The sequence below is a fragment of the Zonotrichia leucophrys genome, chromosome 5 (assembly GCF_028769735.1).
Source record: "Zonotrichia leucophrys gambelii isolate GWCS_2022_RI chromosome 5, RI_Zleu_2.0, whole genome shotgun sequence".
Taxonomy (NCBI): Eukaryota; Metazoa; Chordata; class Aves; order Passeriformes; family Passerellidae; genus Zonotrichia; species Zonotrichia leucophrys.
In genome coordinates this window covers 42,557,676-42,583,203 of record NC_088175.1, presented here as the reverse complement: position 1 = coordinate 42,583,203, position 25,528 = coordinate 42,557,676, and the positions used below count along the sequence as shown (strand labels likewise).

General features: G+C 48.0%; 1 protein-coding gene across 2 annotated transcripts in view; it reads right to left on the bottom strand.

Annotated features, from left to right (window-relative positions):
- Positions 1 to 1,072: 1,072 nt before the first annotated feature.
- The window catches only part of SLC22A18 (solute carrier family 22 member 18), an 81,192-nt gene continuing 56,736 nt past the window's right edge, over positions 1,073 to 25,528 (bottom strand). For both annotated transcript variants that reach the window (XM_064714026.1, XM_064714027.1), the window contains 6 exons: positions 24,525 to 24,640; positions 23,949 to 24,059; positions 18,663 to 18,763; positions 10,177 to 10,278; positions 6,305 to 6,425; positions 1,073 to 1,382 (listed from right to left, as the gene is read on the bottom strand). In XM_064714026.1, the coding sequence (XP_064570096.1) occupies positions 1,195 to 1,382; positions 6,305 to 6,425; positions 10,177 to 10,278; positions 18,663 to 18,763; positions 23,949 to 24,059; positions 24,525 to 24,640 (739 nt within the window). In that variant the 3' untranslated portion in view covers positions 1,073 to 1,194. The remainder of the gene's footprint in view (positions 1,383 to 6,304; positions 6,426 to 10,176; positions 10,279 to 18,662; positions 18,764 to 23,948; positions 24,060 to 24,524; positions 24,641 to 25,528) is intronic.

Sequence of the window (25,528 nt, the reverse complement as noted above, 5' to 3'; positions counted from 1 at the left end):
CATAGCTCAGCGCTGTGCTAAGGCACAAAACTGGATTCCTGGTTTGGGAATGAGAGCGCCAACGCTCCATGGATTCCTCAGCTTTGTAGCAAAGCAAGCTGAACTCGCTCTCCTCTCTTCCTTCACCTCTGCAGTCTCTAGACAGAGTTAAATTTCTCCAGGATAACTGAAGAATGGAGGCAGGCTCTTTTCCCATAGCACCCGGACCAAGAAACTTGGAGAAAAATTAGCTGATTTTTTGGATAAAAGTGCTGAGTGCTTTTTTTGTGAGGCTCAATTCTCAATAACTGACCTGAGCTTCCTCAAGAGCAATGCTGCAGCACACAACTCCATTCTGGCAGTCAGGACTGTGAGCACAGCACACAAAGTACTTGCTCCAAACTTGGTCACTTCCAGCAGGTAATTTCCCCTTCCCAATATCAGCGCAATTCTTGCAGGAGACTTTGTACTAGAAGAAGTTGCAAAGTATGTAATTACGTAAGCCTGTAGTAAGAGTAAGAGATACTCAGTACAGGGAGGGGAAAAACCTGGAAGGAGGGTTGGCCCAGTTTCTGGAAGTGGCAGGGAGGCTCTGGCACTGCAGCCTAGTACGTTGGGGCTTTGCATGCTGTTGCCGGCAGCTCGCGCACAGGCAGGGTTGCACACGCCTGAGCTATGGATGTAGAAAACCTCTGGCCACAGCATTTGAAAGCCTTTGGCCTCGGTGCCCCCTCTAACCTGAGAATGCTGGAGATGCATTTAATGCAGCAAAACAATGCTCAAAAGCAGATGTGTTTTACCCCCTGTTTTTTCTTGGTACTATTTCAGAGCACTGAAGTAAAAGGCCAAACCAGAGCAAAGGCACTGGCTCCTAATCCCTTCAGTTTCAGTGAATCCAAGCAGGAATGCTGCCTGACAACAGCTGAGGGTTGGGGGCTGTTTCCTGCCCTGACAGCCACTGCTGAGGGGGCTTAATGGGAGGAACCTGATAGCTCCAGGGGTCCCATGGCCCCCAGTTGCTCCAGCATGGCTCCAAGACCTCTGCAAACTGATCTGTCCCTTATTCTAGAGGCAAATATTGACAAAATGGAAGGATTGTTCAAATTGTTTTATTCTAGATTTCCACAACAACAACAACAACAACAACAACAAAAAAAACCCCTCAGGAATTTGTTTCTATGGGAAAGATAAGGGGGCTACTTTCTTGCAACTGTGTTATTGGCTTTTCATCTCTTCCAGTGGGATTTTACTCTTCAAGAGGAAAACAAACAAACCTAAATTGACCATTAACTGTAAATAGCCAAAGGAAGAGACTCCAAATTGTTTATATAAAACTCCACCAATGGTTGGACCCACCGTCCGGGTCAGGGGCTGCACTGATGCGCAGATCCCAAGCATGGCACCTAGGAGAGATGGCAGAGACACACAGGGTGAGAGCAAGTCCTGGCATGGAAAAGCAGAGAAGGGCACACAAGATCCCTTCATCCCTCATGTTGCTCCCCTCCAGTAGCAGCAAATCACTTCAAATGGTTTCTTGCATTAATTTATAGCGGTCCAATTAGGGTTTGTTCTGGTTAGGGACTCCTGCAGGCACAGGGACCAGTTTCCACCACGAGCCAGCTCAGCTCTTCCCTGAGCAGTCTGGGCAATCACAGCACTGCCCAAAAGGCAAAGTGGGTGCTCACCAGGGTCCAGGGATGCCTTTGACACCACAGGGTGCTGCTGAATATCTCACCTGGCAGGGCTGGTAACCACTGCATGGGATTAGGGATGGAGAGTTAATTTCTAGGGTCATGTTTGAGCCTTCCTAGCAAATCACACAGATTCTTCCAATCTCCTAATTACCTGAGTGGGCTCTGCTCCACCCAAGCTACTACTGCCATTTATTCTCTAGAAACAGAGCTCTTCAGCAGGAGTGACAGGGTTAGGCCTAACTAGGTCTTTAAGAATAAATAAATAAAACCACAGATAAAGACAGAACCCCCTTGAGATACTCCCCACCCCCCCTTAGCAGAAAGAGCGGATATTTCCATTTGGATGGATATGCGAGCCCTTGCCCTGCTGGGCCGGTTCCCCCTCCACCAGCTCTCACATTTGCATCCTTAGCAGGAACCCAGGGGATGGGGAAGCACCTCCAGTTTGGCAAAGGTGAGGTTTTTTCCACGTGCAGACGGATGGCCAGGACATCCCCTGGGAGACAAGGCTGTCCCACACACACCCAGGATGCTCTTTTGTCCTGCAGTCTTTGTTCAGGACAGCTGTCATGTTCAGAGGAGCAGAAAATACCCGGCCAGCCAGCAAATCATTAGCCCCCAACACTGGGAGGAACAGCAAGCTGGCAGTGTATTCAATAAAATTGTGCCCAGCTCTGAAATGATGTTTGCAATTATTTTTTTACTATCAGTATGATTATTTGAGCTGCTGGCATCAGTTTTCCACTAAGACACAAGCTGAGGTGCTGTCACCACACGGCTGGGAAGGATGAGGAGAATGCTGTCCTGTTTGCAAGAAGAAGCAGAGCAAGAGTGTGATGTTTAACGTGGGCAGCCACGGGGAAATGATCCCCAGCTCCCAGAGAGAGCAGGCAGCCAGGTGTTCGTGTACTGCCGGGCAGCGACTGCTGGGCTTTTATCAGCGTGCTTAAAATACTTGTGCAATGAGCCCAAGCCAAGGGTGTAGCCATGTGGAGAGGGAAATCTCCCGGGAAGCGCTGCCGAGCGCTCCTCCCACGCATGGGAACACAAAGGCGATGGGTGGGACCTTGCCTTGACCCTTTGCCAATGGGAACCATCCCACAACCACCAAACTCTCTGGGCAGGTTTTGCAATTATTTTTTCCCCTCTAGGTATTTGAATTAAACTAATTACTACGTGCAATTGCCAAACTGGCTCTTATGATTGAGGAGGCACTTTTTTCCCTTTCCTTTTTTTTTTTTTTTTTTTTTCTGGAGCAGAAATCCATCGTCTTAAAAGCCCGGGCTCTCCCCTCTGTACTTCTCCAACGTGCTGCTGAGAAAGATAATTTCTGTTTAATAGGCTTAAATTAGATCCCTCGTCAGACGCCCTCGGGCTTTGGGACATTGTAAATCTCAGCTCTGCAGCACGGCCGTGGCTCTGTGGCAAAGCTGCACATGTGACAGATCTCATTGAAGGCAAGACCTTTAACTGGGACGAGTCACCGCCTCGGCAGAAAATTTCCTGCATTGCTTCGCGCAGCTCTGCCAGAGCACATGCTCACCTGCTTTGTCACAGCTGTCCCGCCTTCTGCACCTTCCCTGCTCTTTTTTCTCCCTCTCCCGCTTTTTTCCGTTCCTTTTTCCCATCCCTGGCACCACCTGTGCCGGCTGGGAGCCTGTCCTCCCCTCCCCTCCCAGATCTCCTCTGCTCCCGCAGGTTTCAGGGCTGGGTGCTGGCGGCGCTCCAGGACGGGCGACTCCTTTCCAGCTCACATCCTGTTGCCTCTCAGATGATGGTGCTGGCCCAGATCAGCCACACGCCCATGGGGCAATCGCGTTTAACCATTAGGTCACTGTCGCCAGCGGCCGCCTTTGAACCTGCAGAGCTCCAGCAAAACTGGGGGGTTCAGCACCCCAAGTCCTGCCTGGCTGCAAACTCCTCTCCTCAGGTTCTGATGCACAATAAAATCAGAGCACACGGGCCCGTTACGCACGGAGGCTCTGCTGGGCTTCCTGCCTCCCTCCCTCGGGAACGGGGGGATCTGTGCAGGAACAAGACCTCCATTCTTGGGGAAGGACCGGGGCTGACAAGGAGTGCTTGTGTGGATGCAAGTCCCCCTAGGCTCCGGGCTGCCCTCCCACCAGCTCATGCGTCCAGCTGAGCAGCACGTGCGTGCGGGGCTGGATTTTCTCTTCCTGCCTTTGAAGATGAAGAGAAGGAAAAAAAAAAATCAAAGGGAAACTAATTAAATCATTACTGCTACCTTTGCTTCTGCGCAAAGCCTGAGCTCTGAGAGCAAGCAAAGAGCAAGTGCCAAAAGCATCAGCCTCGGAAGGAAGTGACCTTGGATCGGATCTAAGGCAGGCTGATGGGTGCAGGGGATGGTGCCCTGCCACCTCCCACTGCTCCCTTTCTGAGACGCCTGTTTAAAATGCAAGCATGGGTGACTCAGTGTCTAGCAAGGGCGGACAGGCTACGCTCCTGCAACGCCCCATGCATCCCAGCCCCGTGCTGAGATGGACACCTGAGCTCAGCCCGAACTCCAGCTCCTTCAGAAAGCCTCTTCCTGACCCAAAGAAAAACAAACCTCCATTGCTTCCACAGGCTGAAAACTGACCAAAAACACCAGGAAAAGACAGCAGCAAGGCTCAAAAGTGATGCTTCCAAAGGCTAATTCTCAATGTGTGATGTCCCTGCATTAGCTAAAAGTTGTTGCGAGTGCCGAGGTTTCTAACACAGCGACAGGAAAGCTTTTTCGTAAAACCAGATTTCCACACTCATGGTAAGGGTTTCTAACGTGCCACCAAAAACCTCTCTTTGCAGAGCCGGTCTCAGGCTGCTGTATGGGTGGAGCAGCCCTTGTGGGTGCCACCCACGGCCAGGGATGGATGGCAGGCATTTCAATGGCTGCATTTCTCTGTGAGACACCCACGCCAGCACTGCTGCAGCTGCTGGGGAAGGGCAGCCTGCTGGCTCTGCTGTGTCAGGCATTCCTGCCTTCGCCCCGGCCCCTGCCCGGGTACAATCAAAACAAGCACAGGACCATTAGTACCTCTTTCCCCATAAATATTGTAAGGAAAAAGCACAGTTTGAAAGGTGTGGGCCAGGAAGGAGTCGCAGAGACAAGGTTTTCCCCCAGTTCCCAATGCTCCCTGCCAGAGTGTCCCTCTGTGGTACGCCCAGTTTTGTGCCAGAGAGCTCTGCATTTGTAGCAGCACTTGGCATGGCATCAGCCTGGGATGGACAGGCAGGGGAAAGCCCTCAGTAGCCCATGGCATCCCCTGATGACCTGCAACCTGCTCCTGAGCATCTGCACAGCTCTGCCTCCATCCTGCCCTGCAATCCCACCCTGCCAAGGGGAGACCATCCATCCCGCCAAGGCACAGGCTGGCCTAACAACATGTGCAAGCAGGGAGCAGGGTGAGGCAACTAAACCCATTTTCCTCCCTGACCAAAGCTTGCCTCCGGGCTCCAAAAGCTAAGCACTGCTCTGGTTTTCCTCACAAAACCCCTTTGAGAAGAGCCTGGATGAATTCCAGCTTGGTTGTGTGTCCCAAAGCCACTTGGTGCCCTTCCCCGCTGGCTCTCCCTCACATGAACATTGCTCCAAGTCATGAAACAGCAAATTTCTCCCCGGCTGAGCAGAGGGGCTGAGACTCTTCCTAGGGAGATAAAGACTGGGGATAAATGGTCCTTGCAGGTGGAAATATCCCACTTGAAAATCACAGGCTCCCAGCAATTGTAGGAGATGTGGTGGGTCAGCTCTACAAATAAACTACTGAAGTGATTTTCAGAAAAGCTCTTCACCCAGAAACATCTCAAAAGTGCTTTATAAACTTCACTAACAGGCTGTGCAAACTACAGCTCCCATTCTTGGTAGGGTCTGTGCAGAGGTATCTGCTCAGACAGCTGCTAGGGAAGATGAAGGGTGCAGACTGGCATCCCAGAAAGCCTCAGCTAAAGCAGAGACACTCTTGGGTACCTGCCCTGGGAGCAAACCCTGAGAGGGCTTGAGCAAAAGACACAAACCAGGTTAAGCCAGCTCCATCCCTGCACAAACTCAGCCAAGCTCCCATGACAATAATGTAGGCATATTTCCTTCATCAACAGAACTAAAGCCCCAGGTATAAAGATTTAAGTGTCTCACACTGCTGTCTTGCAGAGAAATATAGGAACTCTCATGAAACAAGGCCAAAACAGAGAGAGGGAGCAATTATTGCATCAGGCAAAGCATGATTGCCAACAGTAATCCAGAATCCCCTCCTGAGATACCCTAACTAAAAAGGTGTGAACAAGCAGCCCTCTCTGACATTGTCACAGTGGAACAGCAGTGGTTTTTGGTTTTTTGAACATACTTTGGCTTTCCATGGAAAAGAGAGCTTGAGAAAGCCTTCCCTTTCTGTGCCCACCACTGTGGATATCAGCAGGCAGCACAGGACAGAACATCCTGCCCAAGGCTGTTCAAGTCCATCCTGTGTTAGCCCCACCATTCCCGTTCATCGGCTGCCAATACCCATTGTGTGCCCACCCAGATCTGGGTGTTCACCCACTGGTAACCCAGTGCTCCACAGCTGTGGTGGGAGCTGGGAAGTGCCCAATGGACTCAAAGCTGAGAAAACACCAATGTGACCTTTTTTGAAGAGTCTTACCAGTGTCAGAGGGGGGCACGGCCTTGGTGAGGATGCTGTCGGTGATGGTGGCCAGCATGCTGAAGGCAAACACCAGCGGCGCTGCAATGATGCAGTAGTGCCACACTGTCCTCATCAGGGCCTAGGGGACAGCACACAACAGACCACAGATCATCAAAGAGCTCACACGGTGACTTTGTGGCGAGAAACAACCTGGAGGAAAATCACGAGTCAAACCCATGACTTAGGGAAATGGTGGGAGCCACAAATGATACGTGGTGGTGCGGCTTTGGCCACTGTGGGGTCTTTCACAGCCTGCCATTTGTCTGCAGTGAATTATTCCAAGCATGCAGAGCAAACGATACCCTACAATCTGGCAGCACGTTTCCCCGGCACTGCTGTGGGTATTTTTAGCATCTGGGAATTAGTGACGTCCCTTCCCCCTGTCTTCTGTCTTGTGTCCAACTCCCGAGGAAATGGTGAACGGCAGATGTATGTGGTGTACTTCAGGAAGCTTCCATTACTTATACAAAACAGCCTAGAGAAGGCTTTTTGGTTCATTAACATAAATAATTAAAACTAAACCGAGCCTGTCAAAATAAATGAGCACAGTGCATTATGTAACACCGTACCTTTGGGATTTCTAATCCTGTTCTGCTGCTTCCCTGCTAATAAATTCACCAAATTCAGTAATCTGGAATAGGTCTTCTGGCCATGAGTGCACATTAGCGAGCATAATTAGGGAGAGTAATGATTTTGTTATTGCACATATTCTTAGCGGAGACATCCCTCCAGCTGTTTAATGCTGAAACAAAAGCGGTGAGGCTCCCTAAGCTGTAGGGCTGGAGCGGCTCCCAGCTCATTCACAAGCCCTGCTGGTCAAATGAATGGATTTCTCTGGGGCATGGAAAGGAAATTCCCCCTTTATTGCAAGTCTTCTGCCCTAACCCATGTCTCAAGGTGTGTTATTGTGGCTGGTTATTCTGTCACTGGTTTAGCCAGAAGTTTCATTCTCTGGAGTTCTCTGTCCTAAAATCTGGTCCCTGCCTCTTGGCTACAGAAGATGGAGGAGCCCAGAGACATTGCTCACTAATGACTTGGAAATGTTGAGGTTTATTCCTAGTTCCCCTCTAGAGTTACACACAGCCAGGTTTTTCTCCTCAAAGGGGCTCTTTGCTTACATTTTGTTTAAGATCTAGGCACTTCTGATTAAGGAACCAGAGAAGAAAGACAGAGGAACAGGTATTTGGTACATAAACAAAAGGAAGGAGACTAATTCCTTGCTAGGGCAAATGTCATTGCAGGACAACATTGCGGAGCTCATGGAAAAAATCAGTTTTAATCCCTCGTGCTTTGTACAGACTCCCTCATGGGCTGGAGCAAGTGAGCAGAAAAGAGCAGAGGCATATCTTGTGTCTCCTGTTAAACAAGGGGAAATGGCTCCTCACTTCCCAGGGGCTGAGGGAGAACTGAGCCAGGCAGAGCCCAGTCCTTGCTACTCCTCAGCTCTGGGTGGTGAATAGTTTTTTTGTGGTGAGCAGATCTGAAAGCAATTTTTAGGTGAGAGGCAGAATCAGGAGTCTCAGCAGACAACTCGAAAAACAAATGCCTGGGAAACGCAGGCAGGATGAGGTACAGCCGTGCCTTCAGACAAGGGGAAAAACTTCCCCATCGCAACTGCCAAGCCCTCCCACAGCCCTGCCCACGCTCTCCCAGCTCACATCTGCAGATCAGACACTGGTTCTTCCCTCCTCTCCTTATCCAGGTGTTACTGCCGAACTCCCAGCCCACCCCTTCCCTTCTCCAGCTGCCTGTTGCTGGGAACATCCTGCAGCCTCTTCCCAGCTGCAGCACTGTCTGTCTGCTGCTGCCTGTGCCAGCCTTCCAAAAACGCCCCAGCCCATCTCCCCTGCCTGTGATACCAGGATGGGTTCTGGAGTGTCTTTATTGACAGCTCATCTTTCTCCTCACTTCCATCCTTTGGGGAGGGGAACTGCTGCGTGTGGAGGCCACATGCTGCAAGGGCACAGCAGGTGGGACGCTCTTCCACCAGCAGCTGTGAAGGATTAAAAGCTTCACCCAATAAGTTCTGCATTTGGGGCTGCTGCTGTGACAGCCCTCATCCCCACGGAGACTGAAAGCCACCCCAGAGCGGATGTGTTCTTGGCAGCCACTTGGACAGAGCGCTTTTTAACAAGGCACCCCAGCTGCATTTGCCTATGAATAGCTCTCATGGGAAGTCACTGCTGACCCTTGTGCCCAGGCCCGTGCTGTTAGGATGTCCACAGCCCTCTGGGCTTGGCATAATTAGCAGCTCTAAGATGATTTCCCTTCCTGGCTCCTGGTTCTCCTCCCTGTGCAGCCAGTGTGAGCCTTCCTGCGCTGGGACATCTGTGCTGCCCCGTGTGCCTCTCCACTGCCACCGAGGCTTTCTCTCCCACCTCCACCTGCCTCCAGCCTTCCCTGGAGGTCAGTGGCACCTCAGTGCATAAAAGCCATATAATTCATGTTGTTGCTCTGCCTGATTCCCATGGGATTGGGCTTCAGCACAGGGATTCAGTCCCAGCAACACCTGCCCTGCATCTGGCTGGGGGTGCTCATCTCTCTAGATGATATCCACCTTGGTCCCACCTAATTGCTTCCACCCATGACCAAAACACAATGGGGAGCCCTTCAAAGTCCTTCCCAGGCCATGCTCAGGAGCATCAAAGCTCTGTGCAAATGTCCCATGTTAAGGGGGCACATTGATTTCAGCCCAAAGAGCATGACACCAATTGGAAGAGACCCTTCCCAAGCATTCTACACCTGACAGAATCCTCTGGAGCCTCAAAAACCTTAAGGAGAGGGACCACGCTCCACCTGCAGAGCCAAGCCTTGGTCTGCACCCGTCTTCCCTTCACAGCCTCATCTCAAACACGATTTAGCCTCAGATTAGCTAAGCTGTGTAGGTGCCTCATCTCATCCATGTAGCTGGGAGCCACAAACCTCAACACCCTCCAGGACTTGGCCCTGACCTCCCCACAGCTGTGGTATGGTTGTGGGAATGGCACTCATCCTACCTGCAGCAGTGGGAGCACCACCAGCATCCTGGCAGCAAGGCTCAAGGCCAAATCCTGCAGGCAATGTTGAAAGGCTGATGTAGCTCAATTTTCTTTTGAGTCCAGTGCACTGACAGGGACTGCAAGCACCTTCCCTCCATCCCCATGGGCTGGGCAGAGCTATCAGTGCCCTGAAAGTGGCTTATCTAAGCAAACACAGTTCCCAGCACAGCTACCTACATCCACTCAGTTTTCCAATTACTGTTTGAGATTGGCATCAACCATCACCAGTGTGGACACAACCAGCAACAGCTAACATCACTTATCCCAAAAATGGAGGAACAAAATTACTGCCTCGCTACCTCCTTCCCCAAATGCTCTTATGTTGGGGGATTAGACAAAAATAAAGCCCCAGAAGGAGAGGGCACAATCTCTGCTGTCTCACTGCAATACACAACTGCAATGATTTTTCCCCACCATAATCTTCATTTACTTTCTGGGTAGTCCGGGAAATGCAGTTGCTGACAAGACCAGGCCAGGATTTCTGTGCAAATCCGGTGACTCAGGAGAGACGTAGCGAGTTTCAGTGCAAGATTAATACAGTTTTTAATCCCCATAACTATTACTCACACGGCTCTTTATCACGGCTTGGCGCAATGCTGACGTTGAGCGCGGCTCTGTTTGCGCAGAGGCCCAGCAGAGCTGGTTCTCCCTGCCCTGAAGACCACCTGAGAGAGCCAGAGGTGGCATTTCCAGGGGCAGAGCTCACAGCCAGGCCTCACAGACCTTGTGTCACTGCTTGTGACATTATACAAGGCATTAAAGGCATCGTGGGTGATTTCCCACCCCACTTACCATGCCCAGGCCCACGCAAGCGAAGACGAAGACGCTGAGTCTGAGCAGGGTCATCTCTGAGCAGCGACTGGCAAGTTTCCCAACCACCAAACCCTGGACAACCTGGCAAAGAAACACATAAGCACCATTAAACCTGATATAACATCATAATTTAAACAAACTCAAAAGAGAATTGCTACTTTCTTCAAGCAAACAGGTTCTTCCATCAGGGTTTCTTTGACAAAGAAGGACCTCACTGTCACAGTAAATGTCTGGAAGGTGTGATCCATTATTTCAAGTCTTTTGCTTCCTAGAGAGAGATTCATCCCATCAGATGGAAGTTTTACTCAGTGTGCATGCCTGATTTTACCATCACTGCCTACTCAGCAGCAGTGACTGAAACTTTCTAAAAAGGCTTGCGGATACAACTTGTGATGTGTTTGTGAAATACGATCAATGTTATGGTCTTCATTCTTGGCAGGACTTCTCAAAGAAAAACTGCACGTTTGTGAGCAAAGGAGGAAAATGTCTGTACCTTCTCTTGCCATTATTTTAAACTATAAATATACAAATTGGGTGGTTCATAATTTTTAGGCAGGAAACAAGTATGACGGAGATGCTAATATCCAGTCCCAGCATCACACGCAGATGTAAAGGATGGGAACTGGTTCTACAAATTTTAAACAAAAACTGGGGGGGAGGGAGAGGGAAGGAAGAGCAAAATATTAGAATCCCAGAAATTATTTGACTTTTCCAGCACTTTGCAGAGCACGGATTCCCTCTTTTATTTATCTGTTCAGCATCTCCCATACTTCAGGTGATCCTGGCCCAAGTGGACATGAGAGGAGAGAGGTTGGAAGAGATCATTGTTAAACAGTCTGACTACAATTCAGGGAAGGGACTGATAGGGATCTACTGAGTTTCCCCTGCCTTGAAAGGCTTTGTTTGATCCAAGTGAAAACCCCTCTGACTTGAAAGGAAAGTTCTAGTTCAAAATGCTTTGTTTCACTTTATTTCTGTGGCAGTCCAACCTGGAGAAAACTTCAGTGGTCTGTTTGGACCAGGAATGACACTACACTACACTCAGCCTTGTTTTGTTAGTCCTTAGGCAGAAATCCAAAGTCAGCTGAAAGGAAATGAGTGCAAAATAAATGAGAAAGTAAGTTATTCAACAGAAAGAATATGTTAATCTATAATAACCTGCTAAAAAAAAGGCAAATAGCAATAGAGTGAAGATAAAGTTGACATAAAGAACAATAGCTACAAAATGAATATATTTCCAACAGCATACAACTGAATGGAAAACTATCAAAATTCAACCCTTCACTTTGCTTCAGAGCACAAAGGATTTTTGACACGAGGGCACATCACACCAAGAAGACATTCTGGCTCCTTTTTTTGTCATTGTCCCAGCCTTTGGCCAGGGCTTGAGAGCTTGGCTCACGTGTGCCCAGCTGCCACGTGCCACTGGCACGGCTCTGTGTGTCCTTCCTGGGTCATGGCACCTGTCCAGCAGCCTCTGGGACAGGAGGGCCTGCTGTGGCACGAGGCCTGGACAGTGCCTAGGGTGACCTGAATCATCCTGACCAAAAGCCCTGCCATGAGAGGAGGCTGATACCAGCCCCAGCAGCTCCTACTCCAGGGGTGGGTGGGGAAACCACTGAGTGACGCTCCATTAAGCTGAGTGCTCCAAAAAGGGAGAATCATCATTAACTTTTTGCAACTTCCCAGTCCCTCCTACAGCTGGGGCTGTGCTGAGTCACATGGGATGGGGGCTGAGCCTTGTCACAGGGCACGGATTGACTCAAGGGTGGCATCACCCGAGCCCCAGTTGAGCTCTGCTGAGCCATTGGAGGAAAGGAAACATTTCCCAATTTGCCCAGACTTGAATGGCATATTTTATTGGGATACACCGTGCAGGCACAGCCCAGTCCCTGCCCTTCCTTGAGTCATTAGGGTACAGCATCAGCAACGTCCCTGGTCTGGTGGCCATGGGAGTGGCATTCCCAAAACCACTGCCATCACTGCACACGAGCCCCTATGGGAAGGCAGCAAGCAGCACTGCAGCAGAGACAGGCTCTGAGCAGGCAGGAGCTGGAGATGTGCAGGATGAGCTGTCCCCAGAGTCAGCAGAGCAGAGAGATGGTCCTAGTGCCAATGCTGGCATCCCCCATGGGCTTTCCCACCACTTGGACTGTGGCAATGAAAAGCTCAAGGTAAAACATCCCTGCTGAATCAACCAGCTTGGCAAGGGGACTATTTCCAAGGGCAAGAATGAGCCCAAGTCACCTGCTTTTCCCTTGGGGCAGGGCAGCAATCCTTAGGTTGTACAGATGGCAGTCCCCCCACGGGCTGTCTGCCTGCCTGCCTTCCTCCCCAGCAAGGCACTGCTGATCCAGCCATGAGGCCCAGGCAGACAAGGCCCATCACCCTGATTCTGGACACAGAGCCTTGATTTAGGCACTAGATGATATTTCCAGCCACCAGTAAGTCTGGCCTCACTTTCCAGTCTGAATTTAGACCTGAAAACCCATTACTTCCAAATTTTCCCTGAGTGCAGAGCTCCTGGGCTGGCATGAGCAGCAGGTGAAAAGTGGCTCATGTGCACTCTCCCATGTAAGATTTTGGGCATGTGCTGCTGTTTTACCAGAAGGTAGCAGGGACATCCCAGGTGACTTGGCCATCACCACTTCTATGGACAAGCTCTGGTAGCTGATAAATGGAATTTATCCTTATTTTTATTCTTATTGGTGTGTTCTGAGCTTTTTTCTTAGACATAAACTCCTCTTGAGATCAACTGCAATGGGCCTTACCCTCCTGCATTTCATTTTGCCTGGATGGTGCTTGCCTTTGTAACCTGACCTCCTTTGAAGTCGGGGAAGAGCCAGTGTACCTGGCTGGAATGCCTTCTGCCATCAATAAACAAAAGAGAGAGGAAATTGTTTGCAAGTGAAATAACAGGCACTGCCTGTGGCTGTGTACATATGTCACAGGAAAAACCAACTCATCTTTTTTTCCGCCCCCCTCTCCTTCTTTAAAGGCAAATAAGTCTCCCAATAAATGCATAAGAACAGCCAAATCTCTGTTCATAATTTTCTGCATTCAGCAAGCTGGGGATTTGTTACACTAGTCCAGCAAATCACATGGAAAAATACTCTCTTGCCTCTATCACTGCATTTGGTTTCTGGGAAACAGCTGCTCCTCTTTGCTCAGAAAGGCCAATTACCCATTTGACTGTTAACCTCTAACAAATTGCAGGAACCCCTTCTTGCAGGATGGAAAAGATTGTATTTGAAAGTCCAAGGTGGTCACTTTTGGAAGACTTTTGAAGCACCAGCCTTGCTGCACAGGGCTGCTGCTGAGCTGGCTGGCACCTGCAAGAAGCTGACCTCACCTGTGAAGGTCAGAGGAGCTGTGCAGATGCTCAGCTGCTCCTCTGAGCTCAGAGGACATGGGACTGTTGCTAAAGATTCCTCCATCAGCACCAATTCAAAGCCTGACAGAGCCCAGCAACAAAATCAGTCCCTGTTCACCTGCCAGCTTGGAACTGGAAAGCTGTGAGAAGGTCGGAGAGGCAGACACAGCAGGCCAGATAAGCTGGTACAGCCTTGCAGAGGAGATGCAGGGCCCCATCCCTGCACAGATAGCATGATTCACATCAGAAGCTGCCTCCCACGCCCTGGACCCGTATCTCGCCTTTGAAATTGTGCCGGCTGGCAGTTCCCAGGCCAGCCCAGCTGGGGAGGGACCTGCTGGGGCAGGGCTCAGGGGTCAGCACAGTCTAGGGGCTTTTCTGTATGGGCTGAACATGTGCAAAGCCCATGCTGGGGGAAAGGGAGCACATTTACTGACACAGCCATGCCAGAAATTGCTTGAGTCATTCAGGTCTTGTGGAGGAGCAGGAGGGTGGTGGGACTGGAAGGAGGGATGATGGTGAGGACCAAACTGCTGAAGGCAGCACTTTGCCAAGCACGGGGAAGAGGATGGTGTGTTTTGCAAACTCCAGCCTAATCGCTTTCTTTCCCCCTCCAACCCACCCCCCTGCGCAGATATAAATCCTTCAAAGCGAGGAAACTGGAGAACTTTCTGTTTGTTGTTGCAAGGTCCTTTCACTAAGTGGGTTTTCCCCCCAGGCATACCTGGCTGTAATTAAATCCCCGGCTCTTTAATCATCTCTTTTGCTGTGTAGGGAGAAAAAAAAAGCGAGAGGGACAGACTGGTGATAAGATGATACGCAATGTAAATCTCTCCTCCAGGAATCTCTCTCATCTTTTCAGGATCACTCCGTACCAACTTGTCCCTCCAGAAGCTGCACAGCTAGAGGTGGAGTTTGTATAACAATACAAATTTAAATGCAGTAAATAGAACAGATGTCTTATGATTTCTCGATCCTCAGGGTTATAAATATCTACCCCTTTGTCCCACCCAGAGTTTTGTTTGGTACATTTTGCTTTGGGTTGTTTTATTTTTGAGAAAAAGTTCTTAAAGGAAAGTTTCACCCACCCCCTCCCATGGCTTGAAATCTAAGCATCAGATGTGACTTCAGATATCAACTGGGGACTCCAGGTATTTCACTTGCTTAATCCTCCAGCAGCATTTTCCAAGCCACATACTACACCTGGAAGGTGTCCATGCTATCATCACACTTGCAAACTCAAAAAAAAAAAAAAAGTCTAGGTTAATTTCTGCCCATTACTCAAAATGAAATTATTTTAAACCATTATGAAATTAATTATTCTCTGGAGGGAGATGGAATGGCATTTCACACTGCCAGGCATTCACTCTGAGGGAAATCTCATTTGCATGGCTGCTCAGATGAGAGGGCTCTGGAAGCGCAGCCCTGGAGGACAGAGGGATTGTGTCCCTGATGGGCTCTCATAACTCTTGCCTGGAGACCTACCAGTGATCAGATAAAGATGCTTCAAGCACATCATGAGCAAGGGAATCTCTGCAGTGGTGCAGAGGCAGCTCTCCTGCTGTCTGCCCTCCTCTCCTCATTTCATTATCATCTCCCACACGACTTCTCTTCACCTGGCACAGTCCCAGCTCATCAGACAGCCCCACACTTTCAGGGTGCTTCAAGAATCACTGCAGAGACCTGGATTGCTTGAATCACCCCCATGTGCTACTTTCCTTTCCCCAGCAGTCCATTCCAGCCTCAGTCATATTCCATGTTCTAAGCCACAGCCCTGTTTCCTCATCAGACAGTTCTTGTCTCAATGCTGTCTCACTGCCTTCCCACCCCCCTTTTCTGACCTTGCCTGGCTGTGTCCTGACCCAGACACGAGCCCCCTTCCCGCCCCCACTGCACTTCACCCTGCCCACACTCTCCCATGTCCCCTGCTGCTGGATGATGCTCACCACAGGATGAGGTGAGGGTGGGGAGCTCTGCATGGGATCCCTGAGTGATGCTTGAATTGGTGGTGTCTAAACTAACATCCTCCATCTGCAAAGAGAGTAAACACCTCACCTCCTTGAGGGTCTGTGTCTCTGTACTGATTCCCCATGCAAAGAGCTGTTTGGTATAACAATGACAAAGAATTTGAGTTGCCTACTTCAAATTAGGTGGACTGGCTCAAAGCCTCTCAAAATCTCCTCTCTAGGTACTCTGCAGCTGGCTTGAATGAGAGGAATGAGGAGAAACAGATTCTTACAGTGCATTGGCCACTTCTCACCACAGCAGGTCAAATGAGGTTGGGAAGCTGAAAAACTAGATTAAGCAATTGGAGCATAATATCCTTGGGGTGGGAGAGGAAGGCAGGAAGACACCATCACTATTTGAGTCATCCTAGGATTGCTGATCAGACTGGGAAAGGGAACATTGCCTTCTGAAAGAGGAATATGTAAGCTTTGAGAATATTTAATTTAAAAAATAGAAACTACAATAACACAAAGAAATCATTTCCCCCTTAATTTCTTTAATGTCCCCTTCCAGGTATAAAAGTCCTATAAAAGTCCTTTTTCAAGTCCAGGAAGAGATGCAAACATGGGGGACAGGTTTCCTCTAACAGAAGGGCTCAGGGCAAGTCCAAGGGGATGGGAAAATCCTCACAATTATTTACAGCAAGGCAAACTAAAGAGTAAAAAAAAAATCAAAGCTGAGTATCTGGCTGATGAAATTGACTGAAAATTACATTGCATTCCTCATGAATAAAGCTGTCATTTACTCAGTGAAGTGGGGAAGCCAGTCAGCAGATATTAATCACCATTCACCTATCCAGATTGGTGGAATTCACTTGCACCCTAATCTGCATTTGTATCTCAGCAGTATCAATTCCCTGTACAGCAGAAACAAATGCATCTGAAATGCCAGCTTGGGCAACACAAGCAGCTCTGGGGCTCAGCAGGACAGAGCCAGCACACCTCTATTCCCTGCAACCCAAACAGAAAGCAGCCATGAAACACTAACCCAGACACCAGCCCCAAGAGATCTCTTTGGGTGGTTCTAGACAGATACCTGAAAGTCAAGACATGAATTCTAATGTTTTACAATAATTTAAAAGCCAGAGAGTGAGGGTTCAGTTTAATCCAGTTGAGGACCTTGTCCTGCATAAACCAGAGTAGAGTTTGGAACTGCCACCATAGGATGGGCTTAGCAGTATGGATAGAAACTGCATGGATGTACGAAAGAAAACTGCCTGGCTGATAAAAGCCAGTTTCTGTGCCAAATGGCCCAAGGCAAAGACTCCCCAGCAGAGCAGATGCTGCACCTGAGCCTGCAGGGCCCTGCTGGGTTGGATTGTGGCAATAGGAGTGACTGGCCTCTGTGGGATGAAACTCTGTGACTCTGGGAAGGGTCAGGTCCCTGGTTAGCCTGGCACCTGACCATCCATGAGGAACCAGAGTGGATGCTGTAATTCCCATATCTTCCAGGGCTGTGTCTCTTTGTGGGGTGGCCCAGCAGGGCAGAGGAGGTGACCTTATCTGCAGCAGTTTCAACCAAACTAACCTGGGGAACAATGGCACTGAAGGCACACAGATATTCCAGACATAACAGCAGTGTCCTCAAGACAGATATCCTGGGCCTAGCAGCAGAGTCCAGGCTCCATCTAGCCACACAAAGCCACTCCTTACAAGAGCAATTACTGCCCACCATACCCACTCCAAACAAGCACACCACAGCCATGCTGCAGCTCCACATCTGATTTCTGCCTGTGTAACAGGGGTTTAAGTGACATGTCTTAAGTTAAAAGCCAAGCTCTGGGGATTCCTCCTGCATTCAGAAGGAGAAGAAGATTTGGGACAGTGACTTGGTCCCTCTAAAACCTGAGTGATTCCTGCAGATCCTGGTCTAGGAGGCAGCATACAAGGCTAACATAGGGAAAGCCTCTCAAAGCAGTGGAGTGTGGGTCAGAAGCTTGCCTGTGCACTGGCAAACTGGTCTTCTTCCCAAAGAGGCTGAATGGGACTGCATTCAGCAGGTTGGGGATGTTCACAGGACCGAGAGACAGCTATTCCAAAGCCACCCCCACAGGAGGGACATGGCAAAGGCACCATTTGCTCAGCTCCAGTTTACCCTGCAGAATCCAGCTGGTGATGTACAGCCACGCCTGGCTGCTGCTCTACCAATATGCCCAGATTTGGTGAGAGCAGGCCAGGGCCCAAGTGACTGGCAACACCATGCCAAATCCAAATCACAAAGGAAGCAGCTTGAGCTGCCATTCCCCAAATGACAAGCTACCACAGGAACTCTGTGGCAATACCCAGGAAATGAAGAGGATTCAATAACAAGACCACTCGCCTTCAGGATATTGCTTAACTTGCATTCCTACCTTGGGGCTTGGTTATAACCATCCGCTGCTCCTTCTACAAAATTATTAAGCCTCTTCCTCCAAAAGGAACACTCTGCTATAATACAACATGGCACATTTTTTACGTTATTACTGCCTAATTCAGCTGACTTTTCCCTTTTACCCATTTTGGTAGCCTCCTAATCATGTTCTGTCACCTACCTTTCTGTGCTTTGGTTTTGGGGTTTTTTTTTCCTTTTTTTTTTTTTTTTTCCTTTTTTGGGACTCACAAGCTTGCTGTGCTTGTTTCCATGCAGCAGAAACAAGTTCTTCTACACTGAAGGGATCTGCAGTGAAAACACCAGAAAGGTTGTCTGCTTTCCTGAGTATACAGGGTGCTACTATATAAATGCAAATCAACTAACCTGCACCAGGAAAACCTCAGCCAAGGCACTTTAGCTTCAGTGCAAGTTTTGTTACAAAACCCAGGACATATCAGTCCAAGGAAATTTTAGCTCCACAGCTTAAAGATCCACAGAGAGGGACAAGGGCAAGAAAGCTTTCTGGACACTTCTTGCTCTAATTTCTTCCCATTCCAAGGAACATAATAAATTTGGAGTCACTTCTCTTTTTGAAGCTAAATGCCATATGGCAGAGCTAGGATTTGCCTGTCAGTAATGCACCTGGATTTGGAAGAGCATGTGTACAGAAGGCAGTGAATTAGGTAGCAGTGTGGCAAGCTAATCTGTCCAAGAGGGGGACTGGCACTTCACTTACCATTTGAAGGACACCAAAATATGACATCAGATATCCAGACTCCACTGCTTCCAAGCCAAAGAAATCCATAGAGATGATGGAAAACATAATCATGAACAAACCTGGATGGAGGGTTAATGCAAAGAGTACATCAATACACTTGCAGTGCATGTAATAGCCAAACCCTGCTCCCAGTCACCACCAGTCCAAGTCAGTAGCTCTCCCTTGGTTTGCCAGCACTGGGTATAAACATGAACATAATCCTATTCAAAGTCATTGTAGTAATTTAATCTTTAAATGTTAACTTTTTTATCCCCCTTACTTTCATCTTTAAGTAATGTGACTATGTAGGCTGTAGTTTCAGCTGTTAATTATAAACTGGTAAATATTTGTATCACTGAAGCCAGGCTAACCATTAAGACAGCAAGAAAACATTTGTTCAGACAAGACTGTAACCATAAAAATAATCTGATTGGATTCCTCATCCCTTTTGCCTGACTTCAGATATTCAGTGTGGGGAGCAGCCCAGTGACATCAGCCAAAATGCAGTGGTTTCACTGCACACCCCAGCAACTATGTCTGGGGCATGTGGAAAATCTCTTGTGAGGACAATGATAGCAATGTCAACACAAGCAGTCAGGAAAGTAGGGGCAGAAAGAGCACAGACCAGGTCTGCTTTGCAATGGAGGCAATTTCTGCAAAGTGTAACAGAGAACATCCACTCAATCTCAAATGAAAATACAATAGTGTGTGTTTTCCCCACTGCCAAACATACACAAATACAGGCGTGCTTGCACATGCTCCCAGCCTCACAGAGAGAGCCATGAAATAAAAAATATGATGTCAAAACACTGCACTTCAAGTGTGGTGTGGGGTAAGAGTCTGCTGCTTCCCTCAGTGTCTTGTGCACCTGAGATGGACCAAGACAGGAGGAAACTGGGGCTCTCTGCATGTGAAGAACCCCACAATGTGTCTGTCAGAGACCACTGATCCTTCTGGGAGAGAAGAGACCAGATGGCTTTTAGCAGTCCTGCCTTTCCTTGTAAGACTCTCTGAGTTATAAAGACTGGGTAAAAAGGGAGCCTTGTTGCTCTCCTTCCTGCAAAAACCAGAATGCAGGAGGCAATGTGTGAGGACTGAGAAGACAGCTGGTGGTTGCCAAAGTGACATGGCATGGGGAGGATTTGCCAGCTTTTCCTGGAAGGATGAAGAGGGTGATTCCAGACTGCTGGAAGGATTCGCTTCCTAAGGAACAAGAACAACTCCACTGCCTCCAGCAGCCCAACCCCAGCCCAACCAGTGCAGCACCTGCAGCAGCCAGACCTGCCTCCAGGCACCCCAAGCCTTTGCCTGGAGGGAGCACTGCCCTCCCATCCCAGGACCTGCCACAAAGCCTTCCTGAGCCCCACCAGAGACACGTCCTCCCCTCTAACAGGAGTAGCTGCACCCCAGCTGGCTCCATGGGGTTGGGAGAGAGGGATGGGGGCAGGAAGGGAGCCCTGCTCTTCTGCTCCCCAGCTGTGTGGAGAAGGTGCCTGGGAGCTGGGGCTCATGAAGATCTATGGCTTCACCACACCCCTCCATGGAGAGCACCCCATTCTTATCCAGTTTCTTTGAAATTGCTCTCAGCTCAAGCCAGCTTAAGGTAACATGCAAATTCCAGTATTTACTCACAACAGCCAAATCAGGCAACAGGGTTGCACATGTTTATAAAAGGCACACGTGACGAAATGAAAGAAAAACCGCACTTGGTTTCACTTGTAGGAAGATGAGATGGAAGCAGGAGCTCACCCTCAATCCTGCACCCCTCTGCAGGTACCACCTAGGAGGGGCTTGGCCTCCCTGCATACCTGATGCCTCTTCCTGGTACTGTGCTCCAGCTTCTACAGCTCCTCTCCCCTTTGAAGTCCCTCATCAAGTTAAGACAGATTTGGATCTTTCTCCTCCAAACAAGCTGTCTTCTTTCTGAGCAGGGGAATAGGCTGTGCTCTTAAATTTGAATTATACATTGCACAGCTCCCCTGGAGGTGCAAAGGTCTCATTTTCAGATGGGTGACACCCCCTGTGCCTGCAGGGTCCCCTAAAGCTGCCTGGAGGAGGGAGACCCCCTTGCCCCTCTTCTCTCAGAAACTAAGGTGGTCTCTCCCACTGGTAACACATTTCTTGATGAAACCCACAAGGCAAGCCTTAGATTGAACTAAAAAAATATGTTGTGTTCATTGGAACAAGCATTTCCCACAGAGATCTCAGCAGGTTCTCAGCTGGGTAGGCTGCAGGTCAGCTGAGTGCAGGACATAAATAATGATAAGCCTCAGTCCATGCTGATAGGCTCAATGTGGGGGAAAAAAAAAAGGAAAATGGCATAAAATACCCTCAGAAAACTTGCCTTTTTTGAGGATGCCTATGAAAAGGCTGAAAACAACCTTTTTCCTTAGAAAACCTGGCATCAGTGGGATGAGTAACAAAGATCATGCAGCAGAAAGCAGGGAAATGGTTTGTGAGATGCAGTAACGGTGACAAAAAGCACCAAGGAAAATCAGGAGTGCAAACTTTTTTTTAAGAAAAGTGACATGTTTGAAAGCAGCCTGTAGTTTTGGAGGGCCAGTTTAGCAATCCCTACAGCAAGATGGTGTGAGAAGGCAAGCACAGCCTCTGGGAGCTTGTCACAGCCCTGCTACACTGCACTGGAAATGTGATGGGATGTAGAGCCCCAAGGCTCGCTGCAAAACATCGTTCCACATGTGAAAGAAAATCCTTGAAAACACGGGATGCAGGTGCTAAAGCAATCATGCTGAAACCAGATTTTCTAAAGGGATTAGGCAGCCAGAGATTCATACAAGCAGCTATTTATCAATATTTTCAAGGCCCTAGTGATTTCTTGTCAATGAGAGTTATGTTGGATATTTTTATCCCCTTGTTTTTCTTTCTGTCTCTATCTACCCCAATGCAGTGAGGCTCTCTTTTCCCAGGTCAGCTGAGAAGGTAACTGGGCTGTGCTGGAGCTCTCTGCTGCCTCCCAATCCCTGGCAGCTCCTTTCCTGCAAGAGGCACAGAGCCCACGGCTCTGCTTTTATGCAACCCAGGGAGGAGGTTCCCAGCCCTGCAGCCCTCCAGCCCTCCCAGGGAGGTTCTTTCGGTCTCAAACCAGCTAATTTTAGACAACAATGAGATCTATAAGGAACAAAAGATTTTCTTTGCTGTATATCACAAGCTTGTTTACAAAGTAAATAGAAAACAGTCTGTAATTTGGGCAATCTAATTAATTATACAGCTGCAGCCTGGGGATGAAAGGTAAATGAGCTCATGAGGAGCTCAGCCTCCAGCTATGAGCTGCAGCGAATTAGGGATGGCCAGACCCCCTTTCAGCTGCCAGCAGTTTGGTCAGTGACCTGAAGTGAAGAGAGACCTGCAAAGAGAAGTCACTAGAATTTTAATCACTCCTATGATTTCAATTACTCCTCACTGTAGTGGGAGTGCTATAGCCCCAAGTGAACCTTCTCCTACCCTTACAGAAATACTGACAGACTGAAATCCCAGTGCCTGCCTTAAATCCCAGCTTCACTGTCTCCATCCTCTTTGCCTAGAAACTGCCTTGCAGCTTTGGGCAGGAGATGTTTATTTTGGTCAGTGAGTATTTTTGCTTTGCACAGGGAAAGGATAATGGATTCTGTAACAGGCAGGAATTTGCATTTCAGCAGGAATGTCTAAAGCAAAGTGCATTTTGCCTGGCCTTTGGAAAAGAGAGAGCACACAGGAAATTACTGTGGGAAGCTCACATGGATGCAGTCTCAGGCATTTTTAACAGAGAAATGAATGCTACTCTAAGATGAGAAATTAGTCAGAATCAGCTAAGAAAACCCTTGTAAAACATCTTTCGCATTCTGTGAAATGCTGTCATTTTATACACTTTTTAGAGTGCAGTTTTAGAAGTTTATTGTATTAGGAACCAAAAGAATTGCACTGTTAGGTCAAGCCAGCAATGCTTTGAGACTGTATCCTGTCTCCAGGGTCAGGGGTAGGACCAACTGGCAGTACTGATCTCAGCCAGTACCAGCTACACACAGCAAGGGAAAAAAACCCCAGAAATCCTTTAATTCCAGCTCCAGTTCGACTCATTCCCCCAGAGATAGAGCAAGAAATAACAGATGAGCTTGACCAAGCCCAGGAGTGCCATCCCCTTCCGATTCAGCCACAACCAAATTCACTTTCATTTGTAAACTGAATTTACAGTTTACAAATTAGCATTTAATTTGTAAATCATGTTTCGTGTTCTTTAAACTTCAAAGGCTTCTCCAGACAAAAATGAATTGGAAAAAGATACAAAGTCTAAAAGCTAGGGTGCCTTAAGTCCCCTCTTAGGATCCCTGTTTGAAAGGGAAGTGCCTTAGTTTGTTCAGATGCATGATACACACGTGTTATGATGTGCACAAAACTCAGTTCTTGAAATCATCCTCAAGAGAAACTGGACTTTTTGGGTTGAATGGGAAAAGAGCTGTGAAGGCTTTGTCTGTGGAAGGGCAGAGAACATCACCCTATCCTTCCACATCACTGATGAGGATGACTTGCAGCTTGTCTCTAGTCAAGTGTCTGGAGAAAGAAGTTAGAGGGTAGGCAAAACTGAAGATTATTAAATTGTGCCCAGGGATACATTGTCAGGCAAATAGGGAGATATGAACCCTTCCAGGACAGCAGCTGACTCAGAGGAAGCAGGGAAAGAGATGGGTTTGGGAAAGGATTTAAGGATCAGTGAGTTCCCACCATGACACAAACCCCCCCCCCAAGCAGAATATATAAGGAAGAGATGAACAAGCATCCCCATCAATGTGCAAGGGAAGACACATGCTGTGGGTCCCCTGTGTGCAGCTCAGCCCTCTCATCCATCAGCAATTTTTAATTGCTGGGAAAAAAGGTTAGGATACACCTTAAAATCACTAAGTAAAATCAGGAAGGTCCTCAGTTTTTCTGGCAGAGGAAAACCAAGTTTTTTCTGATCTGAAGAGCTTACAGCACAAAGAGAAATGACAGACAAGAAGAAAAAACATTTTCAGTGAGGGAGATGGAGAGATTAAGTGATTTGCCAAAACTCCCAGATGCAGCTTGTGACAAGTAACGTGTTGGACATTTAAGTCCCAGGCTTTTGACCCTGTGTAGCTGAGACTACCTGAAAGCACCCAGCATCAAGTTAGGAGGTGAATCCTCACTGCTCTGTGATCAAAAGCAATGTGCTTTCAGAAACTTGAGACAAGCCTGGCCTACATCATCCTATTCTAAATGCATCAGCAATGATGGTTAATGGGTGAGATTTACCTATGGGAAATCCAGCAAACACCTTGACTATGAAAACTTCCATCACTCCCGGAAACTTCATCAGGCGCAGGATTTCTCTGATGCTAAACAAGCTGCCAGACGGTGATGTGCCTGCAGAGGATGACATATGGGTTAATATTCTGATTATACAGGCTAAGGGTAGAAAGCAGCAAACTCTGAGACTCTGCTCAGGTTCAAAACCCACCCAAAACCCACATCTCTGCTGCACCAGCTTTGTGCCGGTGGCAGGAGGTTGGGAGCTGGTGCCAGATCTGCATGTAGAGGAATCCTCTGAGACAGTGGGGTTTCCTCCCCGTCAGACAAAACTAACCCCCAGCAGAAGCTCCACAATCGCCTTTTCTGAGACTGGAAGACTGCAATTCTACATGGGAGAGTGATCAATATATTTGGAATAATCCTCTTCCATAAGCTCAGCTTAGACATTGAAGCATCAGCATCTCAAGGCTGGGACCTTTTTGCCCTCAAATCAACTCCAAGGTCCTTCAGCAGTTCTTGCAGCATGTCAATCCCCTGCCCTTTTTCATGTACTGTTTTTCAGAAACACAAAATACTCACTGTGCTCTGTCCTGTGATGGTCCAACTTTGGTTTAGTCTGAGAAGGGATCCAAAGCACTGCTATCAGGGTGTTGATGAGACTTCCCACCAGCCCAACATATGTAGGAACATAAACACTGCAAACAAAAAAAATAGAGATAATGGATAAATACCATCAACAAGGTGTTTATATCTCCATCCTGCAAAGGCTTGGGCATTTGGATGAGGAACAGTTCCCTTTCAAGTCACAGTACATAAGGAATTAAAAGAACTCATATCATTTCATGGAGGGTTTGGATATGACCACAGTTTGAAATTTCACCAAAAGATGGCTGTTTTTCTCAAGATGGTTTATCATTTTATTCATAACAGGGTATAATACAATGCTTTTAAATCTCCAAGTGTCAGGGGAAAGGAGCTTTTCTTGGTTTAATGAAGCTTAGAAATCTTCCCACAGAAAGCACAGCGTCTGCTTGTTAGAATCCACCTAATCCTTGTCTAATCCCCAATTTCATTAGTCTAAGTCTCATCTCACTCCTTGAAATTTCTCAGTGAAATAAAATGAACTTAAGGAAAGTACTCAGGATGATTAAGGATGTAGAATACGGCCCACAAGCAGAACTAAACCCACCAGGGAGATGATACCATTTGAAAAGGAGGCCTTAAAAATAAAAACACGACTAAAAAACCTTCTGAGAAGGTAAACAGCGTTTTGACTGATGCACTTATCTTTCTCCAAAGGTGCCGCAAACCAAACCAATATCAATGACCAAACCAAGTTCAGCTATCTCTCAGAGCCCCAAACATTGAATCTTTAACAGAAGTGGGGCCACATCCTTGGATGTAGACACAGTGAACAACAATTATTAACTATAGTTGTACAATGATAAAAAGGAACAATTACAACTTATCTAAAAAACACAAACATTAAAAAGTCAATAGAGCCAGTAATTAGTCCCCAGTTATCACTGTCCTCTTAAAAGAGAAGATTAGGAAATTACTCTTCCTAGTGTTTCAGGGTATGT